At 46.2% G+C, this 24,355-nt stretch overlaps 1 protein-coding gene across 2 annotated transcripts in view; it reads right to left on the reverse strand.

Annotated features, from left to right (window-relative positions):
- Nucleotides 1–24,355, reverse strand: part of spock1 (SPARC (osteonectin), cwcv and kazal like domains proteoglycan 1) — a 289,083-nt gene that overhangs the window by 111,457 nt on the left and 153,271 nt on the right. Inside the window, exons 4-5 of one of the 2 annotated variants that reach the window (XM_055926788.1) lie at nucleotides 19,888–19,950; nucleotides 12,970–13,050 (exon numbers count right to left, since the gene is read on the reverse strand). In XM_055926788.1, coding sequence (XP_055782763.1) covers nucleotides 12,970–13,050; nucleotides 19,888–19,950 — 144 coding nt within the window. The remainder of the gene's footprint in view (nucleotides 1–12,969; nucleotides 13,051–19,887; nucleotides 19,951–24,355) is intronic. The other variant, XM_055926789.1, reaches the window with a different exon arrangement.

Genomic DNA, 24,355 nt, shown 5'->3' on the forward strand with positions numbered 1-24,355 from the left:
CCCGAATTAATCCACCTCTTATTACCATCATTATGATGCCATGGCTTTAGACACTATACATTTAGACAGAAACGCAGTATAACCAGGCGTTGCGTCACCTTGAAATTGACATTTTTGGGTAAACAGTGTTTACCCAGAAACATGACACAATCAATGAGTCTTTTCAATATTTCCCTTCATCTTTTCATTGTGCAGCTCCGTTGCCCGGCGCGCTTGTTCGTTGAGCTGTAGATCCACTCCGGTGTCCCCAAAAGTTTTCAAAAGCACCATTGCTTGTAAGTGCCCAGCCGTACTTTGGTGTCTCGTTGCTGCCTTGGTTAGACAACTCAAGTTTGCAAAGCCAGTGTGGCTCCAAACACCGATCACTTGCAAATAATAGGCATTCCCAGCAGTACAGTTTGCAGTGCTTCTCGGAGCCTGTGAGCCATTGATAGCGCTCGTAGTTGGAACCCCTTTCCCGCCTGTGACAGGCTTTGTAGCGTCGGCGTCGGGCGACCTCTCCTTACAATGTCTAACTTTTCTTGAAAAGTTTGTCTTGAGAATGGCGTTATAATTATATCCTCGACCAAATCGATATCTTCTCCTCCTTCCGCCATTGTGGGTTGAAAAAACAGCTTAGTAGTACGTGAATTAATTTGTTTATCAAATTCAGTTTCCTAGATCTGCATAGACCTGCCCATAGGACCTGCCTCTCAATATTGGTAATCCAATCAAAAGACGTGCACGCACTACGCCTGCTAGCTGGCTCCTGTGTAACACTGGAGCCAGCCAGCAGGCGTACAATAGCCAACTCTAAAGCTGATTGGTCGACACTAAATTTTCATTTCCATTCACTATAAGCTACAAGCGCCCGCACTGTTGATTCTGAAGGCCTGAGGGCAGATTTTAGACCCCTGGCAACACAAGATGGCTGAATATGATTGGATAAAAGATCTAACATAAAGACCAGCCCTCCAAATCTCAACCTGGGGCTGGAAGCAGTGCAACCAAGAGGAAAGCTATGAAATGAAGAGTATAACTCTTACTCTGGGGAATAATTTAATACATATTTGTGGGAAAATATATATATAAAAAAAATGTATATTCTGATGATGTTTAGGCCAGCAGAGAAGGCCTTGCTGGCCCTGACGGCCCACCACTGCATATTTGTCACCAGACCCACTGGCTCCAGGTCATCTATAAGTCCATGCTAGGTAAAGCTCCGCCTTATCTCAGCTCACTGGTCACGATAACAACACCGACCTGTAGCACGTGCTCCAGCAGGTATATCTCACTGGTCATCCCCCAAAGCCAACACCTACTTTGGCCGCCTTCCCTAATAGTTCTCTGCTGCCAATGACTGGAACGAATTGCAAAAATCGTGGAGACTTATATTTCCCTCACTAACTTTAAACATCAGCTATCTGAGCAGCTAACCGATCGCTGCAGCTGTACATAGCCCATCTGTAAATAGCCCATCCAATCTACCTCACCCCATATTGTTTTTATTTACTTTTCTGCTCTATTGCACACCAGTATTTATACTTGCCCATCATCATCTGCTCATCTATCACTCCAGTGTTAATTTGCTAAATTGTAATTACTCCGCTACTATGGTCTATTTTTTGGCTTACCTCCTCACGCCATTTGCACACACTGTATATATATATTTTTTCTATTGTGTTATTGACTGTACGCTTGTTTATTCCATGTGTAACTCTGTGTTGTTGTTTGTGTTGCACTGCTTTGCTTTATCTTGGCCAGGTCGCAATTGTAAATTAGAACTTGTTCTCAACTAGCCTACCTGGTTAAATAAAGGTGAAAAAAAAAATATATATATATATACGTACATACTGTATGAGCCTATAGTAACAACAACACGATATACAGAAAATAAGGAACTTACTTTGATAGGAACGCACACATGTCCAAAGTTATTATGTGTAAGGAAAACAACAGGGAAGGCAAAGCGAGCGCCAGCAAGAAAATGTTCAAACTCTGGCAAGACTGCGCAAATATATGCATACTTGAGCTGCGCAAACATGAGTGAAGTGCGGTGGGTTCTCCTGGAAGAGAGAAGTTTATCCGGCTCAGTAAAGCCTCAAACATAAATTGTCCGCAACGCTGAATGTGAATTAATGAGTAGGCGGAACACACTACAATTCAAACTGTTGTTAGAAAAATACAACTTGTTATAAAATAATTTGAAATTGACAAGTTGAAACACAGCCTACAGATAATTAGCAGGCAGCGCGTGTTAACTGTCCTGTTGCGTAATAATCACATTTTGGAACAGTGAGTGCATTCTGACATCACGTGTATAAAACAACTCATACTCGGTTGACCGTTAGAGGCATTTGGAACTCATGTGAAAAGGTTAATGCGTTTGAGCCAATCGATTGTGTTGTGACAAGGTAGGGGTGGTATACAGAATATAGCGCTATTTGGTAAAAGACCAAGCCCATATTACGGCAAGAACAGCTCAAATAAGCAAAGAGAAATGACAGTCCATCAATACTTTAAGACATGAAGGTCAGTCAATGCGGAACATTTCAAGAACTTTGAAAGTTTCTTCAAGTGCAGTCGCAAAAACCATCAAGCGCTATGATGAAACTGGCTCTCATGAGGACCGCCATAGGAAAGGAAGACCCAGAGTTACCTCTGCTGCAGAGGATAAGTTCATTACAGGTACCAGCCTCAGAAATTGCAGCCCAAATAAATGCTTCACAGAGTTCAAGTAACAGACACAACTCAACATCAACTGTTCAGAGGAGACTGTGAATCAGGCCTTCATGATCAAATTACTGTCCTTCGGTCTGATGAGTCCAACTTTGAGATGTATGGTTCCAACCGCTGTGTCTTAGTGAGACGCAGAGTAGGTGAACGGATGATCTCTGCATTTCAAATCAAATCAAGTTATATTTGTCACATACACATGGTTAGCAGATGTTAATGCGAGTGTAGCAAAATGCTTATGCTTCTAGTTCTGACAATGCAGTAATATCCAACGAGTAATCTAACCTAACAATTTCACAACAACTACCTTATACACACAAGTGTAAAGGAATGAATAAGAATATGTACATAAAAAGATATATGAATGGGTGATGGTATAGAACGGCATAGGCAAGATGCAGTTGATGGTATAGAGTACAGTATATACATATGAGATGAGTAATGTAGGGTATGTAAACATGTGAAAGTGGCATTGTTTAAAGCGGCTAGTGATACATGTATTACATAAAGATGGCAAGATGCAGTAGATGGTATAGAGTACAGTATATACTGTACATATGAGATGAGTAATGTAGGGTATGTAAACATATACGTTAGCAGCAGCCACTCAATGTTAGAGATGGCTGTTTAACAGTCTGATGGCCTTGAGATAGAAGCTGTTTTTCAGTCTCTCGGTCCCTGCTTTGATGCACCTGTACTGACCTCGCCTTCAGGATGATAGCGGGGTGAACAGGCAGTGGCTCGGGTGGTTGTTGTCCTTGATGATCTTTTTGGCCTTCCTGTGACATCGGATGGTGTAGGTGTCCTGGACGGCAGGTAGTTTGCCCCCGGTGATGCGTTGTGCAGACCTCACTACCCTCTGGAGAGCCTTACGGTTATGGGCGGAGCAGTTGCCATACTAGGCGGTGATACAGCCCGACAGGATGCTCTCGATTTTGTATCTGTAAAAGTTTGTGAGTGCTTTTGGTGACAAGCCGAATTTCTTCAGCCTCCTGAGGTTGAAGAGGCGCTGCTGCGCCTTCTTCACCACGCTGTCTGTGTGGGTGGACCATTTCAGTTTGTCCGTGATGTGTACGCCGAGGAACTTAAAACTTTCTACCCTCTCCACTACTGTCCCGTCAATGTGGATATGGGGGGTGCTCCCTCTGCTGTTTCCTGAAGTCCACGATCATCTCCTTTGTTTTGTTGACGTTGAGTGTGAGGTTATTTTCCTGACACCACACTCCGAGGGCCCTCACCTCCTCCCTGTAGGCCGTCTTGTCGTTGTTGGTAATCAAGCCTACCACTGTAGTGTCGTCTGCAAACTTGATGATTCAGTTGGAGGCGTGCATGGCCACGCAGTCGTGGGTGAACAGGGAGTACAGGAGAGGGCTGAGAACGCACCCTTGTGGGGCCCCAGTGTTGAGGATCAGCGGGGTGGAGATGTTGTTACCTACCCTCACCACCTGGGGGTGGTCCGTCAGGAAGTCCAGGACCCAGTTGCACAGGGCGGGGTCGAGACCCAGGGTCTCGAGCTTGATGACGAGTTTGGAGGGTACTATGGTGTTGAATGCTGAGCTGTAGTCGATGAACAGCATTCTCACATAGGTATTCCTCTTGTCCAGATGGGTTAGGGCAGTGTGCAGTGTGATTGCGATTGCGCCGTCTGTGGAACTATTGGGGCGGTAAGCAAATTGGAGTGGGTCTAGGGTGTCAGGTAGGGTGGAGGTGATATGGTCCTTGACTAGTCTCTCAAAGCACTTCATGATGACGGAAGTGAGTGCTACGGGGCGGTAATCATTTAGCTCAGTTACCTTAGCTTTCTTGGGAACAGGAACAATGGTGGCCCTCTTGAAGCATGTGGGAACAGCAGACTGGGATAAGGATTGATTGAATATGTCCATAAACACACCAGCCAGCTGGTCTGAGCATGCTCTGAGGACCGCCTGGGGATCCCGTCTGGGCCTGCAGCCTTGCGAGGGTTGACACGTTTAAATGTTTTACTCACGTCGGCTGCAGTGAAGGAGAGCCCGTAGGTTTTGGTAGCGGGCCGTGTCAATGGCACTGTATTGTCCTCAAAGCGAGCAAAGAAGTTGTTTAGTCTGTCTGGGAGCAAGACATCCTGGTCCGCGACGGGGCTGGTTTTCCTTTTATAGTACGTGATTGACTGTAGACCCTGTCACATACCTCTCGTGTCTGAGCCGTTGAATTGCGACTCTACTTTGTCACTATACAATTGTGGTTTCCACAATGAAGCATGGAGGAGGAGGCGTGATGGTGATTTATTTAGAATTCAAGGCACACTTAACCAGCATGGCTACCACAGCATTATGCAGCAATACGCCATCCCATCTGGTTTGCGCTTAGAGGGACTATCATTTGTTTTTCAACAGGACAATGACCCAACACACCTCCAGGCTGTGTAAGGGCTCTCTGACCAAAAGGAGAGTGATGAGTGCTGCATCAGATGAGTTGGACTGCAGAGTGAAGGAAAAACAGCCAACAAGTGCTCAGCATATGTGGGAACTCCTTCAAGACTGTTGAAAAAGCATTCCAGGTGAAGCTGGTTCAGAGAATGCCAAGAGTGTGCAAAGCTGTCATCAAGGCAAAAGGTGGCTACTTTGAAGAATCTAAAATCTAAAATATATTTTGATTTGTTTAACACTTTTTTGGTTGCTACATGATTCCATATGTGTTATTTCATAGTTTTGATGTCTTCGCTATTATTCTACAATATATTCTACAATGTAAAATAAAGAAAAACCTTGAATGAGTATGTGTGTGCAATCTTTTGACCTGGTACTGTATATATACACAGTATATTTTCCGTTTGTAGGAACTCCACAGGGTGTGATTCCGTTTGGCCTACAGTAGAATAGGGAGTGAGGGCTGGATCAGGATAAAGGGAGTGAGGGATAGGATAAATGATAGAGGAATGAAAGACCATGGAGAGCCTCTCGGGAAGACGAGCGATTGAACAGAATGAACGGGTGAGAAATGAAATCCACGGAGGTGAAATTTTATTCTGCATGTAATTGAAGAATAGCAGAGATAAACAGAGGGCATTTCAGTCCCACATGTTGGAGAATAAACCCCAGTGGCTTATGGGAAAATATGCGTCTGATGCAATGAGAAAGCCTCTAGTTCTTACAGAGAGAGAGATAGATACAGAGAGAGGCCCCAAAGCCCAATTGAAGAGTCCTATCGCTTTCAGAGCATGAATATTCATCACTGTCCGACTCTCCTGGAAGCAAAATACACACACACACACACACACACACACACACACACACACACACACACACACACACACACACACACACACACACACACACACACACACACACACACACACACACACACACACACACACACACACACACACACACAGTGAAGAGGAAAGGGGTAAACAGCACAGTGCGCGCGCACACACACACACCGTCCACACACAGTGGCTTTGTCAGAATATCGTTTTCTCAAGGTTTTGCTCAAAGCAAAGTAGCAAACTACTTTAAAAGAAGATTTAAAGAATGCTAAATACATTCTTATAATTCATGGCCTTTTGGGAGGCAGCTTCCAAGCGAAAGAGAAGTTTACTCTATTGGGGGACAGGGGGCACAACTAGATCATCTAGAGTGAAGCTCGACTAAAGTACGGCAATAGAAAATATGAGCAAACAGTAAAAACACATCTCCTAGCATAGACATACACACACACACACACACACACACACACACACACACACACACACACGCACACACACATACACGCATGCACACACGCACGCACACGCACGCTATGGTCCTTAGGACACATTTACCGCAGGTGAGATATGAGGGCTGACATTTATAATACACCCACACACACGCGCACACACCGCCTGTTGAGTCGGCTGTAATCGTTTGTCACAGCAGAGTTATGGGCCGTGACATTTATAACCATCATAATAGGCAGAAGAGAGGTACTTCAATATTTGAAGAGGGAGAGATGTCTGAACATCGCATATCTACCTCAGGTCCCCTGGGACACATGATATTACAGTTTGATGAGACGCGGAAACACACACACACACACACACACACACACACACACACACACACACACACACACACACACACACACACACACACACACACACACACACACACACACACACACACACACACACACACACACACACACATATCCTGTCCGCTCTGTCTCAGAGCAGCTTATTGGCTCTGTTAGAATAACAGACCGTTTCATTACATTAAATCAGCCGTCTCCCCTACCGTCTCCCCTACCGTCTCCTCTATCACCAAAAATAAACACGCTATCTAACGGTTAACCAAGCACTGTTACCGCCGCCGCCGCCCGAGACCCGCAAGGTCGCTCACCGACTAATTACGCCCACAGAATACAAAAACACACACTCAGAGAAACGAAATGCAAACGTTATACAGCAACACAGAACGAAATGAGAGCAGTGAGATAGAGACAATGTGGTAAAGCTCAGTGGTCCAGACAGATTGACACAAACCAGAAGGTAGACCTGTACATGCATAAACTGCACAAACTAACGGATGTTCTACACTGAGTGTACAAAACATTAGGTCTTTCCATGACATAGACTGACCAGGTGAATCCAGGTGAAAGCTATAATCCCTAATTGACGTCACCTGTTAAATCCACTTCAATCAGTTCAAACAAGTGGAAGCGGCAGGTTAAAGAAGGATTTTTAAGCCTCGCCACAATTGGGACATGGATTATGTATGTCATTCAGAGGGTGAATGGGCAAGACAAAATATTTAAGTGTCTTGGAACGGGGTATGGTAGCAGGTGCCAGGCGCACCGGTTTGTGTCAAGAACTGCAACGCTGCTGAGTTTTTTACGCTCAACAGTTTCCTGTGTGTACCTACAATGGTCCAACCTAAAGGACATCCAGCCAACTTGACAAAATTGTGGGTGGGAAGCATTGGAGTCATAGTGGGCCAGCATCCTTGTGGAACGCTTCCGACACTTTGTAGAGTCCCTGCCCTGACAAATTGAGGCTGTTCTGAGGGCAAAAGTGTGTGTGTGGGGGGGTTGCAACTCCATATTAGGAAGGTGTTCCTAATGTTTTGTACACTCAGTGTATAACCACTCTCGTGGTTTTGTACACACACACACTTAGCCATATTCCTATGGACTACAGGAAAAGGAGCACCGAGCACACACACACACACACCACACACAGTAAACAGACTACCACCAGAGCTTCACAAATTAAGAGTCAGAGTATACTGGAATACTGCAAAATTTCCAGGATGCATTACCCTGACCCAGGAACCCAGAGGTATCAAAAATCAACCAATCAGTGAAGTCAATGTGACCTCTATAACCATGAGGTCAAAGGGCAGTGAATCCTAGAGGAATGGATGACGTCATTTACCCAGAAGACCTTGCGAAGGCGGGTCAGAGTGAGAGGAGGGCGTGACAGCATTTCACTAATTAGCGGTTGAATGAGAAGACAGGGCCCAGACCCCTGGCTCTGACTAGCTCTGTAGTCTGGGCTTCCAGTGCTGGGTGAAGGCTGAGTGAAGGCTGGGTGAAGGCTGTTTGACTAGAAGTGTTGCAGTGAAAGGGAAGATTAGCTTTGTTCTTATTACACACTGAGCTTTGATCGACGATCCTTCAGCTTTCTACAATTACCTCAGAGAAATAACATGACCCCAGAACACACACAGACCACCTCTGCCGGGTGTGTGTGTGTGTGTGTGTGTGTGTGTGTGTGTGTGTGTGTGTGTGTGTGTGTGTGTGTGTGTGTGTGTGTGTGACCGCTTAACACCTGACTTCTGAGACATCCTTTAATAATACAATTCTCCAGAAACACACACACACACACACACACACACACACACACACACACACACACACACACACACACACACACACACACACACACACACACACACACACACACACACTAACTGATGCAAGGTGACAACCTGTCTGCGTAGGCTGTGTTCAGACCATATATATAGCCTCTTCCTATAATTGCCCAGAGAGGTTGTAGTTTCTGTACGGCTGCCAACATCTGATGTTCTCTCTCTAGAGTGCAATCCATTTATCTGATCCATAGTGTGTGTGTGTGTGTGTGTGTGTGTGTGTGTGTGTGTGTGTGTGTGTGTGTGTGTGTGTGTGTGTGTGTGTGTGTGTGTGTGTGTGTGTGTGTGTGTGTGTGTGTGTGTGTGTGTGTGTGTGTGTGTATAAACTGTAAATCGATGTCCACCTAATTAACACACACCTCTTCATGTATGCATATGGAGTCGTTTTTCTTGTTCCTCTCTTTCTGTCTCTGTCTGAATGTGCCTGAGAAAACAGATTTCTTTGTCTGTTTATCTGTCTGTTTGCAATCTGTCCCCTCTCCTATTGTACAGTGAGTGGCTCTGACTCTTCTTATGCCCATCTAGTTCCATTCACAACACAGCAGTGCACCTTGACTGCCTCCTATTAAAGAGCAGGCTGACATGCTGTCAGGGAGGTAGTAGACTGGTGTAGAGGTCAACAGGGGTTGCACCTACAGCCCTGTAGCACGCAATGTCTGGAATTACTGCCCGTGCCCCACTGAGCCCTCTAGTTTCCATTCGCCCTGTGTTAATTAAACAGGACCAGAGTGAGCCATAGGCCTTTCTGGCTCAGGGCTGAATGTTCTTCCTCCAGAGGCTCCAACATCACTCCAGTGGCAGGGCGCTGATCAGCAGCCAATATGAATTCTGTCTAAAGTAATTTACTGTTTACTTCTGGTGTCTTTCCCTCTCTTTCTCAATCACTCATGAACTGAGGGTCTGTGACCTACGGGGTGAAAGTTAAACGGCAATAACAGCCCAATTATTGTCGGTGAGGTGTACCTCTGCATTGGCCTGAATAAACCAGGAAGTTCCATCAAATATTCAACAAGGTCTTGGCGTCAAATACTTACTAAGTGAACTATGTCTATCTGTTATGTCTATCTCCCTCCCTAAATTTCTATGTCGTGCCTCACTTTGCTACTTTACTCATTGTCTGTTTGTGTGTGTGTGTGTGTGTGTGTGTGTGCGTATAATATATATATATATATATATATAAATAACTGACCCATTTGTTTGAGTATGTACCACATGTAGCAGGCTGTTCCAACCCATTAGGACCACACTTTCTCTCTCCTGTCTTTGAAGTCTTTCAGTGATATCTGTTGAATGTCAATTCAAAAGACAAGGGTAACCCGGAACAAAGGCAGAACCAAAAGACAACACAACCATACACACAAACACAACCCCCCCCCCCCCCCCTTTCCCCGACACACCCAAACACATACACCCTTTGATTAAAAATGTTTGTGACCAGTATATTCTAGTCATTAGTGTCTAGTCTGCCCTCATGTAAGGACCTGAAATTCAAAAGAATCATACAAAAATAAATGAGCCTGATCAGTATTCCCCGCTGTGTTCTGTGTAATGCATCCGACAGATAGGTTTCTGATGCTCCACGAGAGCCGGGAGCTAAAATGCACATCTAAAAAAACACATTTTCTCTCATGTTAGCATACACACACACATGCTGATATTACTTTTGAGATATGTGCTTTTCCTGTGCAAGTTACACTAGATTAAATGCTGCATGTTATATATCCGAGAAATTAATTCAATCTAACCAATTAAATGTTTTAAATTCAATAGTCAATGCACACAACATTACTGATCTGAAGGCTTGTTTGCCGATGCTAAACACTAACACACTAAGGGGATGTTGGCCTATGCCAGGTCATGCTACGCTTCTTCTCCATATTAGACCCTGCTTTCATGTTAGCCTTGGCTAACACACTGCATTACTAACTACTACATCAGTGGCGGCCGGTACCATTTAAGATGAGGGAGGACGATAATTTTTTTTAATGAGCATTGCCTTATTGCTATTAAAGCATATTCCATTAATCCAGCTCAATGTAACATCGATAGGTTTAGGCTACTCCATGATACTTGAATTTTACCTGTACCCATCATGAGGTTGCAACAACCTAGCATATGAATGAAAGTTTACAACGTAGGAGAAAAACTAGAGTAATCAATGTGACAGACAGTAACACTTTCAATATCGCCTTGCCTGCATCTAGCTGATCTAGGGTGTAAATCGTTAGTCCAACAGTTGCAAACAAGAGTTTCTATTGGACAAATTCAGGTATGTTATCCCTGTTCTGTTTTGTTTGCTTCCATTTAAGAAACGCTTTTAAACAGAATCGGCGGGAATGAATACCCCTCTGATCACATGCAAACACAGTTCACTGTCATAGCAGCCACATACAAACAGCATGATCAGTTGTTGTATAATTCATTCTCACATCTACGCGCTCTCCCCTCCTCTCACCTTTTCCCTTCGCTTGTGGACTTCAGTGCACAACACATCAGCTGTCTGTGAACAGGCCAAGCCAAACATTTATATCATAACTGTTAACCGCTACACACAGCCTACATCATTGTCACCATATGAACTAACGTCATACTAGTCAACATAGCTACGAGAACTAACGTGTTCATAAACCCACTACAATCATGCAGTACAGTGTACAGTCAGCAAGCAGTTTAGCAGGCCCTGGCAATTAATAAATTAATAAAAACCAAAAGCTTACCTTAACTTGGAAGAGTTCCAGTGTTGGATAGCCATAGCCATAGCCATAGCCAGCTAGCTAACATAGCATCCCTCTCTGTTTGAGTGGGGTGTTTGAGTAGGCTAAACTAGCAAGCTGCATTCGCTAGCTAAGTGAACGTGAAAGTGAGAAAAAAACATGGAGATATAGCTAGCTTTCCAGCTCTTTCTCTCTTGCTTCTTCATTTTTTAAGAAATACATTTGTTAAAAACTGTTAAATTATTGTCTTTCTGTCACTGCAGTGCATGCAGCTGGAGCTTATGCTTTCAGTACTAGATTCATTCTCTGATAATTTGATTGGATGGAAAACATGTCAGTTCATGCTGCAAAAGCACTGATAAGTTGGAGGACAACCCCAGAAGTTGTAATAATTACTTTGTAATTCTATGGAAGGGGTGAAAACCATAAGACTCCTAGGTACTGTTTTGAAGTCAATGTACCCAGAGGAGGATGGAAACTAGCTGTCCTCCGGCTACACCCTGGTGCTACCCTACAGAGTGCTGTTGAGGCTACCATAGACCTCCATTGCAAAACAGTATGTTTTAATCAATTATTTGGTGACGTGAATATATTTAGTATAGTTTTATCTAAAAAGGACAACTTTTTTTATTATTATAATCTTTTTTTTACCCCCTTTTCTCCCCAATTTCGTGGTAACCAATTACTAGTAATTACTATCTTGTCTCATCGCTACAACTCCCGTACGGGCTCGGGAGAGACGAAGGTCGAAAGCCATGCGTCCTCCGAAACACAACCCAACCAAGCTGCACTGCTTCTTAACACAGCGCGCCTCCAACCCGGAAGCCAGCCGCACCAATGTGTCGAAGGAAACACCGTGCACCTGGCTATCTTGGTTAGCGCGCACTGCGCCCGGCCCGCCACAGGAGTCGCTGGGCGCAGGCCAATTGTGCGTCGCCCCACGGACCTCCCGGTCGCGGCCGGCTGCGACAGAGCCTGGGCGCGAACCCAGAGTCTCTGGTGGCACAGCTAGCACTGAGATGTAGTGCCCTTGACCACTGCTTCACACGGGAGGCCTAAAAAGGACAACTTTTTAATGTTTCACGATTTGTATTTTTATGAAATTCACTGGAGGATGGTCCTCCCCTTCCTCCTCTGAGGAGCCTCCACTGTACTACATGTTAGCTTCAGCTAATGCACCCTAGCACTGCTTTCATGGTAACCTCCGCAAACACACCACATTACTCCCTACCTACATGTTAGCTTCCGCTAATGTGCCGTATTACCGCTTTCACTTTAGCATCGGCTAACATGCTGCATTACTAAGAACTTCATGTTAGCTTCAGCTAAGGCACCCTACTACTGCTTTCATGTTGCCTGTGCTAAAACACCACATTACTGAGGGGGATGTCTTTGATCCGGTGGTAACTAATTAGCTACGCTGCTGCTATATGACAGCCGTGGGCTGAGGTTATCCCACTCACACATTCAGAGACAAAGCTCTAAAAAGCACCTGACAGAGATATTACAGAGATATTACAGTTTACAGCAGATTCCTGATTTTGTTATTTCACCCACACCCTGGTCAAAAATCAATTGTCAATCAAGGGACCGAGACCCAAGACAGACGGACCGCAACAGTGTTGATGAATGACGACGCTAACAGTAGAACTCACCCTCTTCTGTTCTCCTCTTTCCTGGGTTAGAGTGGGCTTTGGCTCCTGGTTCCCCATGTCTGCTGGGCCTCGCCTCTGTCTCTGTGGAATCATAATAACCATCAGAAATGGAAGCAAAAAAAAAAAACACACCAATTGTCCTGTTCAAAATAACTGATATACCGGTATCCCCAAAAATGACATAAATACACACAACGAAGGGTTTAAATGCATCCAGAACTACACACCAATCCACAATCAAAGCACACAAATACACATCCACACAAACATCCACACACACCAATCCCTCAAATGCAGCAGACACAGCATTACCAAAGCCTTAGGGATGATGAATACGGAGCAGCGAAATGAGCGGACAAACAGAATGGTGCCATGAGATTTTCATCTTGCGCTGTGGCTCTGGCATTAATGCCTTGTGATGATTTAATCTCCTAATTCATTCCGGACATGTATTTATTAGGCAGTGGGCTTTTTATGTAGCACTGACAGATCTCTCTGATTCTTTATTCTTCACTCTCACAGCCGATTTATGAGAGACGGGTGGAGAGAACAGGAGTAGGAGGAAGAGGGGAGGAGGGTGGGTTACGAAACCCATAACTAGCCTACGGGTATTGTGGCACTCGCTTTGTCTAGGGGTCCTAGGCCTAGTTAGATGGTCTGTAACCTGAATGAATGTGTGCATTTATGGAAGAAACCAGCGTATGCACCTAAGTGTTGAATGTACATGTGTCCAGGGAGACTATATACAGTGGGGAGAACAAGTATCTGATACACTGCCGATTTTTTAGGGTTTCCTACTTACAAAGCATGTAGAAAGCTGTAATTTTTTTATCATAGGTACACTTCAACTGTGAGAGACGGAATCTAAAACAAAAATCCAGAAAATCACATTGTATGAATTTTATGTAATTAATTAGCATTTTATTGCATGACATAAGTATTTGATCACCTACCAACCAGTAAGAATTCCGGCTCTCACAGACCTGTTAGTTTTTCTTTAAGAAGCCCTCCTGTTCTCCTCTCCAGGGCTCCGGGCAGCCGAGCGGAAATGGAGGAAAACTCGCCTCCCTGCGGACCTGGCATCCTTTCACTCCCTCCTCTCTACATTTTCCTCTTCTGTCTCTGCTGCTAAAGCCACTTTCTACCACTCTAAATTCCAAGCATCTGCCTCTAACCCTAGGAAGCTCTTTGCCACCTTCTCCTCCCTCCTGAATCCTCCTCCCCCTCCCCCCCCCTCCTCCCTCTCTGCAGACGACTTCGTCAACCATTTTGAAAAGAAGGTCGACGACATCCGATCCTCGTTCGCTAAGTCAAACGACACCGCTGGTTCTGCTCACACTGCCCAACCCTGTGCTTTGACCTCTTTCTCCCCTCTCTCTCCAGATGAAATCTCGCGTCTTGTGACGGCCGGCCGCCCAACAACCTGCCCGCTTGACCCTATCCCCTCCTCTCTTCTCCAGACCATTTCCGGAGACCTTCTACCTTACCTCACCTCGCTCATCAACTCATCCTTGACCGCTGGCTACGTCCCTTCCGTCTTCAAGAGAGCGAGAGTTGCACCCCTTCTGAAAAAACCTACACTCGATCCCTCCGATGTCAACAACTACAGACCAGTATCCCTTCTTTCTTTTCTCTCCAAAACTCTTGAACGTGCCGTCCTTGGCCAGCTCTCCTGCTATCTCTCTCAGAATGACCTTCTTGATCCAAATCAGTCAGGTTTCAAGACTAGTCACTCAACTGAGACTGCTCTTCTCTGTATCACGGAGGCGCTCCGCACTGCTAAAGCTAACTCTCTCTCCTCTGCTCTCATCCTTCTAGACCTATCGGCTGCCTTCGATACTGTGAACCATCAGATCCTCCTCTCCACCCTCTCCGAGTTGGGCATCTCCGGCGCGGCCCACGCTTGGATTGCGTCCTACCTGACAGGTCGCTCCTACCAGGTGGCGTGGCGAGAATCTGTCTCCTCACCACGCGCTCTCACCACTGGTGTCCCCCAGGGCTCTGTTCTAGGCCCTCTCCTATTCTCGCTATACACCAAGTCACTTGGCTCTGTCATAACCTCACATGGTCTCTCCTATCATTGCTATGCAGACGACACACAATTAATCTTCTCCTTTCCCCCTTCTGATGACCAGGTGGCGAATCGCATCTCTGCATGTCTGGCAGACATATCAGTGTGGATGACGGATCACCACCTCAAGCTGAACCTCGGCAAGACGGAGCTGCTCTTCCTCCCGGGGAAGGACTGTCCGTTCCATGATCTCGCCATCACGGTTGACAACTCCATTGTGTCCTCCTCCCAGAGCGCTAAGAACCTTGGCGTGATCCTGGACAACACCCTGTCGTTCTCCACCAACATCAAGGCGGTGGCCCGTTCCTGTAGGTTCATGCTCTACAACATCCGCAGAGTACGACCCTGCCTCACACAGGAAGCGGCGCAGGTCCTAATCCAGGCACTCGTCATCTCCCGTCTGGATTACTGCAACTCGCTGCTGGCTGGGCTCCCTGCCTGTGCCATTAAACCCCTACAACTCATCCAGAACGCCGCAGCCCGTCTGGTGTTCAACCTTCCCAAGTTCTCTCACGTCACCCCGCTCCTCCGCTCTCTCCACTGGCTTCCAGTTGAAGCTCGCATCCGCTACAAGACCATGGTGCTTGCCTACGGAGCTGTGAGGGGAACGGCACCTCAGTACCTTCAGGCTCTGATCAGGCCCTACACCCAAACAAGGGCACTGCGTTCATCCACCTCTGGCCTGCTCGCCTCCCTACCACTGAGGAAGTACAGTTCCCGCTCAGCCCAGTCAAAACTGTTCGCTGCTCTGGCCCCCCAATGGTGGAACAAACTCCCTCACGACGCCAGGACAGCGGAGTCAATCACCACCTTCCGGAGACACCTGAAACCCCACCTCTTCAAGGAATACCTAGGATAAAGCAATCCTTCTGCCCCCCCCCCCCCCCCCTTAAAAGATCTGATGCACTATTGTAAAGTGGCTGTTCCACCGGATGCCATAAGGTGAATGCACCAATTTGTAAGTCGCTCTGGATAAGAGCGTCTGCTAAATGACTTAAATGTAATGTAAATGTAAATGTAAATTACCTGTAGTAACTGCACCTGTTTGAACTCGTTACCTGTATAAAAGACACCTGTCCACACACTCAATCAAACAGACTCCAACCTCTCCACAATGGCCAAGACCAGAGAGCTGTGTAAGGACATCAGGGATAAAATTGTAGACCTGCACAAGGCTGGGATGGGCTACAGGACAATAGGCAAGCAGCTTGGTGAGAAGGCAACAACTGTTGGCGCAATTATTAGAAAATGGAAGAAGTTCAAGATGACGGTCAATCACCCTCGGTCTGGGGCTCCATGCAAGATCTCACCTCGTGGGGCATCAATGATCATGAGGAAGGTGAGGGATCAGCCCAGAACTACATGGCAGGAGCTGGTCAATGACCTGAAGAGAGCTGGGACCACAGTCTCAAAGAAAACCATTAGTAACACACTACGCCGCCATGGATGACCACACAAGCTCACAGAACGGGACCGCCGAGTGCTGAAGCGTGCAAAAATTGTCTGTCCTCGGTTGCAACACTCACTAGCGAGTTCCAAACTGCCTCTGGAAGCAGCATCAGCAGAACAACTGTTCGTCGGGAGCTTCAGGAAATGGGTTTCCATGGCCGAGCAGCTGCACACAAGCCTAAGATCACCATGTGCAATGCCAAGCATCGGCTGGAGTGGTGTAAAGCTCGCTGCCATTGGACTCTGGAGCAGTGGAAATGCATTCTCTGGAGCGATGAATCATGCTTCACCTTCTGGCAGTCTGACGGACGAATCTAGGTTTGGCGGATGCCAGGAAAGCTACCTGCCCGAATGCAGTGCCATCCATAAAGTAATGGTCTGAGGCTGTTTTTCATGGTTCGAGCTAGGCACCTTAGTTCCAGGGAAGGGAAATCTTAACACTACAGCATACAATGACATTCTAGATGATTACGTGCTTCGAACTTCGTGGCAACAGTTTGTGGAAGGCCCTTTCCTGTTTCAGCATGAAACTCGCTGCCCCCGTGCACAAAACGTGTGCCCCCGTGCACAAAGCGAGGTCCATACAGAAATTGTTTGTCGAGATCGGTGTGGAGGAACTTGACTGGCCTTCACACAGCCCTGACCTACAGCCCACAACTCCTTTGGGATGAATTGGAATGCTCCCTACGAGCAAGGCCTGATCGCCCAACATCAGTGCCCGACCTCACTAATGCTCGTGGCTGAATGGAAGCAAGTACCCGCAGCAATGTTCCAGCATCTAGTGGAAAGCCTTCCCAGAAGAGTGGAGGCTTTTATGGCCCATGATTTTGGAATAAGATGTTCGACCAGCAGGTGTCCACATACTTTTGGTCATGTAGTGTAGCAACCTTAACTTGGTCCACGACCAGCTCGGTCTCTCTTGACCTCTTGGTCGGCCAGTCCAAGCGGATTATTATTTGTTCAGATGGTGACGAAACCAAAAAGGAAAAATACCAAAGTCATGCCCAAATGAAAGACTCAACAACAAACGAAAGACCTCATGGCCACTAAACAAAGACAGCAGCCTCACGACTTGAAAGCTGGGACACTAACTGACGATCACCCTAATTGGCAACACCTGATGTGCTTATCAACCAGGCTCAGCACATGGACAAGGTTGCTGCTGCCCTCTGGGGGAATGGAGTGTGGAAGTAGTAGTGAGCTGTAGCGTGCTGTAGAAACGACTTAACAGAAGTGTGGAAGGGCAGTGCTGGCAAAGGTCCATGGCAAGGGGTGGTTATGGGGGGAACCCAGGGGACCCAGGTTTTGGGAAGCAGCAGGCTTCTGTAGTCTACACCACGCCTAATTTTGTATTTCCTCTCTTCCTCTAACTTTCTCTCTTTCTTTCATCCTCCCAGTTTCATTCTTTACCCATCCTCTTTGTCTTTCTCCATTCCTCTATTTATTTTTCTCATTACAGCCAGTGTCTTGTGGTCCCCAACTTATCCTCTCCAGAAGTGATCTCTTTTCTCCCCCTCTTTGGCCTGTTCTCTCACTCTCCCTCATCTCCCTCCCTCTCTCTACAGTACAGTGCGATTTTACTCTTCTCTCTCTCTCTCTCTAACTATGCCCTCCATTGTCACTCGGGCATCTTGGCATTTGGCCCAATGGCGTGATCCTTGCCAAAAAACAAAATGGGGACAAACCTCTGGCTATTATGTTCATTCACCTTGATTCTCGATCTCCTGTTTTTGTATTAGGTAGTGGAAGAGGGAAGAGGGAAGAGGAGAGAAGTGGAGGAGACAAACAGTGGAGAGGAAGAGGAGAAGAGTAGGAAACAAAGAGAAGAGGGGAGGAGGAGACAAGAGGAGAGGACCCATCTATTCTTTCTCTCAGAGGACAGTTGTAAACCACTAGGATTATCTGTGTTCATCTGATCCTCTCTCTCCCTCATGTGTTGTTTACACTAGCTCTGTTAAAACAGCCAGCGCAGCAGCACCGACGCACGTTGGAGTTGTACACCATCGATCCCGAGGTTCATTTTGGTATGTGGTTTCGCTTGTTGTTGGTTTTTGTCCTCCCTTTGCAAATTGATAGCGCTGCACTATGCTGTAAAAATCCATTTCAGCGGAATCTGGGCTGCACTCGCTGCTTCATCACCTCTCGTCGCCCTAATTCACCCCTCCACCTCTCCCTTCCATCTCTCAGCTATGTTCCCCCATCACTCCCTCACCCCCTCCCTCCACCTTGTCCTCATCTCTCTATGTTTAAAAAGGAATTCAATTACTTTAGAGGACATGATTGGGCAGTTTGACAATACCCTTGGTGTGTGTGTGTGTACGTAGCGGCCTGAATTAAGTGAGTGTGTCTCCACATTTGTGTGTGTTGGTGATACATCACAGGGAACGCGAGGCTCTTTGAAGTAGGCTAGATAACAGCTCAGCCCGAGGTCACTGCTGGTGATACAGAGTGGCTTTTTTTATGATGTGGCCAACAACCCATTAAAATCAGTCCAGTAAACAACACGTGGCGAGCGCCTGGAGAGCAGCGCCTCTTACCCTCAGCGCATTAAAATGAAATTATCCATTTGTTCTCACAGCCTCCCATAGACCTGTGGAGCTGTTATCGTTTGTTCCCTTCTCCTCTCTCACCTCTTGCTCTTTTCTCGCTCTCGGTCTCTCTTTCTCTCTGTCTCTCTCGGTCTCTCTCTTTCTCTCTAAATGTTAAGTAGCCGCCATCAAGGGCCATGGGGCGACATCCAGAAGTATGGAGTAGGGGGTGGTGTCTGATCGTATGCATCTGCATGCATTCATAAAAGCGAGGGAGTGAGGAAAGGGGAAAATATGATGTGATAAGGTCTACAGACAACATCAGCTAGGATCAATAGCTAACAGAACAGAGACATACAACGAGATGAGACTTACAGAGCCAGTCCAGGGGCTGTACATGTATGTCTCAAGCATCTGATCGTATGCATCTGCATGCATTCATAAAAGCGAGGGAGTGAGGAAAGGGGAAAATATGATGTGATAAGGTCTACAGACAACATCAGCTAGGATCAATAGCTAACAGAACAGAGACATACAACGAGATGAGACTTACAGAGCCAGTCCAGGGGCTGTACATGTATGTCTCAAGCATCTCAGAGTAAGAGTGCTGATTTGGGATCAGCCCCCCCCCCCCCCCCCCCCCCTGTGCATGTAATCTCATTCATTGTGATATCAAAGGCAAAACTGATCCTAAATCAAAAAGGCAAAACTGATCCTATATCAGCACTCCTTCTCTGAGAAGCTTGACACACACCATGCCCTTAGCTCTGCAAACTGCCTCTCTATTCGATCATTCAGTCAGACGGTTCTCCTCTCGTCCTCTACAGTAAACTGCATTAGCAAGCACAGAGATCGGTGACTCAGACTCACGTCTGCTTCCATTTCCGTTTCCTCTGTCATTGTCTCTTGTTCTTCCTCTCTGCAGTGGGTCAGCTAATACAAAAACATTGTAATGAGAATATTGGACAGTGTTATAGTAGGCTACAGAGAATCTGAACTGTATGTGGCCGTAATTCATAGAAAAGTGATGGTTTAACACTGTGTGTTTGTGTGTGCCTACTGCATATTCAGCAAATCAGCAGCACAGGGAGTTTCCTTTGAATCCATTTACCATTCACTGTGTTGGTGGTGCTTGATCATAACTTCAGAATTAGCAGAGAGCCCACTCTGGAAATGTGGCTAATGTAGACTAATTGTTCCAAACAATGTCATAAAATGAACAAAATCCCCCAAAAAGATTGTTTTGCGATATTCATATCATTGACCTCGGCAAAAAAAGAAAGGTCCCTTTTTCAGGACCCTGTCTTTCAAAGATAATTCGTAAAAATCCAAATAACTTCACAGATCTTTAATGTAAAGGGTTTAAACACTGTTTCCCATGCTCGTTCAATGAACCATAAACAATTAATGAACATGCACCTGTGAAACGGTCGTTAAGACACGAACAGCTTACAGACGGTAGGCAATTAAGGTCACAGTTATGAAAACGTAGGACACTAAAGAGGCCTTTCTACTGACTCTGAAAAACACCAAAAGAAAGATGCCCAGGGTCCCTGCTCATCTGCGTGAACGTGGCTTAGGCATGCTGCAAGGTGGCCTGAGGACTGCAGATGTGGCCGGGGCAATAAATTGCAATGTCCGTACTGCGAGACGCCTAAGACAGCACTACAGGGAGACAGGACGGACAGCTGATTGTCCTCGCAGTGGCAGACCACGTGTAACAACACCTGCACAGGATCGATACATCCGAACATCACACCTGCGGGACAGGTACAGGATGGCAACAACAACTGCCCGAGTTACACCAGGAACGCACAATCCCTCCATCAGTGCTCAGACTGTCCGCAATAGGCTGAGAGAGGCTGGACTGAGGACTTGTAGGCCTGTTGTAAGGCAGGTCCTCACCAGACGTCGCCTATGGGCACAAACCCACCGTCGCTGGACCAGACAGGACTGGCAAAAAGTTTTTGTCTCACCAGGGGTGATGGTCGTTTTCGCGTTTATCGTCGAAGGAATGAGCGTTACACCGAGGCCTGTACTCTGGAGCGGGATTGATTAGGAGGTGGAGGGTCCGTCATGGTCTGGGGCGGTGTGTCACAGCATCATCGGACTGAGCTTGTTGTTATTGCTGGCAATCTCAATGCTGAGTGTTACAGGGAAGACATCCTCCTCCCTCATGTGGTACCCTTCCTGCAGGCTCATCCTCACATGATCCACCAGCATGACAATGCCACCAGCCATACTGCTCGTTCTGTGCATGATTTCCTGCAAGACAAGAATGTCAGTGTTCTACCATGGCCAGCGAAGAGCCCGGATCTCAATCCCATTGAGCACGTCTGGGACCTGTTGGATCAGAGGGTGAGGGCTAGGGCCATTCCCCCCAGAAATGTCTGGGAACTTGCATGTGCCTTGGTGGAAGAGTAGGGTAACATCTCACAGCAAGAACTGGCAAATCTGGTGCAGTCCATGAGGAGGAGATGCACTGCCGTACTTAATGCAGCTGGTGGCCACACCAGATACTGACTGTTACTTTTGATTTTGACTCCCCCCCCTTTGTTCAGGGACACATTATTCAATTTTTGTTAGTCACATGTCTGTGGAACCTGTTCAGTTTATGTCTCAGTTGTTGAATCTTGTTATGTTCATACAGATATTTACACATGTTAAGTTTGCTGAAAAGTGAGAGGACGTTTCTTTATTTTTAAATAATCCTTATGTTGAGTAAATTGTGAAAATGTGTATTTCAGAATCTAGACATACTCCAAATGTTAGAGCACACTATAAGGGGTATAATGAGACCAAGAGGTTGTCTGTATCGTGTACAGTTCATGGATCATAGGGTCTTATAGGAGGCATGTATAGGTTTAAAAAGGGCCTAAATTGGAACATTTCATCAAGAAAATGGTTTGTGATACACATGTAAAAAGCATGTTAAACATTCTTTCTCCCAATGACGTTCCTATATGAGAAGTGCCAGATCAATCGGAGATACCAAAAATATTTTCCACTCCCACTGGCGTGGAATCACCCAATAACAGTATGTAGCTTCAAATGAAATCCCAAGTTCAAGAACATTGGGAAACAGCGGCACTCCAATTGTTTTACCGCAAGGTTAGTTTTAAGACTGTGTGTGCACTGCACAAGTACAGTGAAATGCCTTTCTTGCAAGCTCCAAACCCAACAATGCAGTAACCAATAACAATGTATTACTAGAAAAAAAAACACGAGAAATAAGAATGAGAAAGACACAATAAAGTAAGCATACTATATACAGGAAATATTTAAAAAGTCAGTTCTAATGCCATATTTACATGTGCAGGGATACTGGTGTGACTGAGGTAGATATGTACAGGGGTAAGGTGACTAGGCAAGAGGATATAAGAGTAGCAGCACCTTGCATGTGAGTGGGTGTGCGTGTGTATGAGTGACAGTGTGTGTGAGTGTGTAGGGCCCTGCGAGTGTGCATAGAGACAGTGCAATAAAAGGCCAATAAAGATCAAAAGTAAACTCGGTGGGTGTAGCTATATCAGTCATTTTGCCTGGGGATAGAAGCTGCTCAAGAGCCTGTTGGTGTCAGACTTGATGCACCGGTACCTCTTGCCGTGCGGTAGCAGAGAAAATAGTCTATGGCTTGGGTGGTTGGGGTCTTTGACCGTTTTCCGGGCATTCTTTTCACACCTGATATAGAGGTCCTGGATGGCAGGGAGCTCGGCCCCAGTAACGTACTGGGCTGTCCGCAAAACCCTCCGTAGTGTCATGCGATTGAGGGCGGTGCTATTGCCATACCAACACTGATGCAGCCAGTCAATATGCTCTCAATGGTACAACCTTTTCAGGACTTTAGGTCCCATGCCAAATTTGTTCAACCCGAAGGGGAAGAGGCGCTGTCGCCCCTTCTTCACGATTGTGCGTGGATGTTTGGTCTCTAGTGATTTGGACACCGAGGAACTTAAAGCCGTCTACCTGTGTGTGTGTGTGTGTGTGTGCGTACGTACATGCGTATCTGTTGGACGCTGTACAACGGGGGTGTTGGACTGGCAGAGATAAGGGGGACTGCTATTTGTAATCCTCCCTTTCAATCCTTTCACCAGATAATGCATTACAAATCACACAAACACAAATCTGCAGGACATGCCCATAAGCAAAAGGGCCTGGGCCTGCATTACAGGCCCATACATCTTCAGAATACTGATTCTAACACTAGGGCTTTTGGAAGGAATGTTTGTGATTTGTAGCCAAGAACTCTTCTCTCTCTCTCTCTTCTTTAAGCTTAAACTTGGCTGCTGTGTTTCCCGTCTCCATTCCCAGCCATTAGAAAATGAGCAGAGGAAAAAGAGTCGAGGCCAAATAAATCGACTCTGGGAGAGAAGGACTTGGACCGGGAGGAAATGGAGCATTTTATCATTGGCTGGACACCGATCATTGGCTGGACATTGATCCAATCTGTACCTTATGGGAACGGACCAATAAGATGGGACACGGCCAGGGCAGAGCCTAATGGCTTGGGTAAGGCAGAGAGTGGTGTGTGAGGGCAGTACATGTGTGTACATGTGTTGTCACACTGTGAAATATGTATCCACGTGAATGTGTGTGTGCACGTGTCTGCGTACAAGCATGCTTGTTTTTTAATTTTTGATATTGTTTTAACATGGTGATGCATTGAAAGTGCACTGAAAATAAAGCATGCAAGGTCGGGTGATTGTGGAGGCCAGGTCATCTGATGCAGCACTCCAACACTTTACTCCTTGGTCAGATAGCCCTTACACAGCCTGGAGGTGTGTTGGGTCATTGTCCTGTTGAACAACAAATGATAGTCCCAACTAAGCACAAACCAGATGGGATGGCGTATCGCTGCAGAATGCTATGGTAGCCATGTCTCACAAAGACACGGCGGTTGGAACCAAAAATCTCAAATTTGGACTCATCCGATCAAAGGACAAATATCCACCGGTCTAATGTCCATTGCTCTTTTCTTGGCCCAAGCAAGTCTCTTCTTTTTTAGTAGTGGTTTCTTTGCAGCAATTCGACCATGAAGGCCTGATTCACACAGTCTCCTCTGATCAGTTGCTGTTGAGATGGGTCTGTTACTTGAACTCAGTGAAGCATTTATTTGGGCTGCTGCAATCTGAGGTGCAGTTAACTCTAAGGAACGTATCCTCTGCAGCAGAGGTAACTCTGGGTCTTCCTTTCCTGTGTCGGTCCTCATGAGAGCCAGTTTCATCATAGCGCTTGATGGTTTTTGCAACTGCACTTGAAGAATTTTCCGGATAGACTGGGCTATCTTATGTATACCACCCCTACCATGTCACAACACAGCTGATTGGCTCAAACACATCAA

The sequence above is a fragment of the Salvelinus fontinalis genome, chromosome 6, assembly GCF_029448725.1.
Source record: "Salvelinus fontinalis isolate EN_2023a chromosome 6, ASM2944872v1, whole genome shotgun sequence".
Taxonomy (NCBI): Eukaryota; Metazoa; Chordata; class Actinopteri; order Salmoniformes; family Salmonidae; genus Salvelinus; species Salvelinus fontinalis.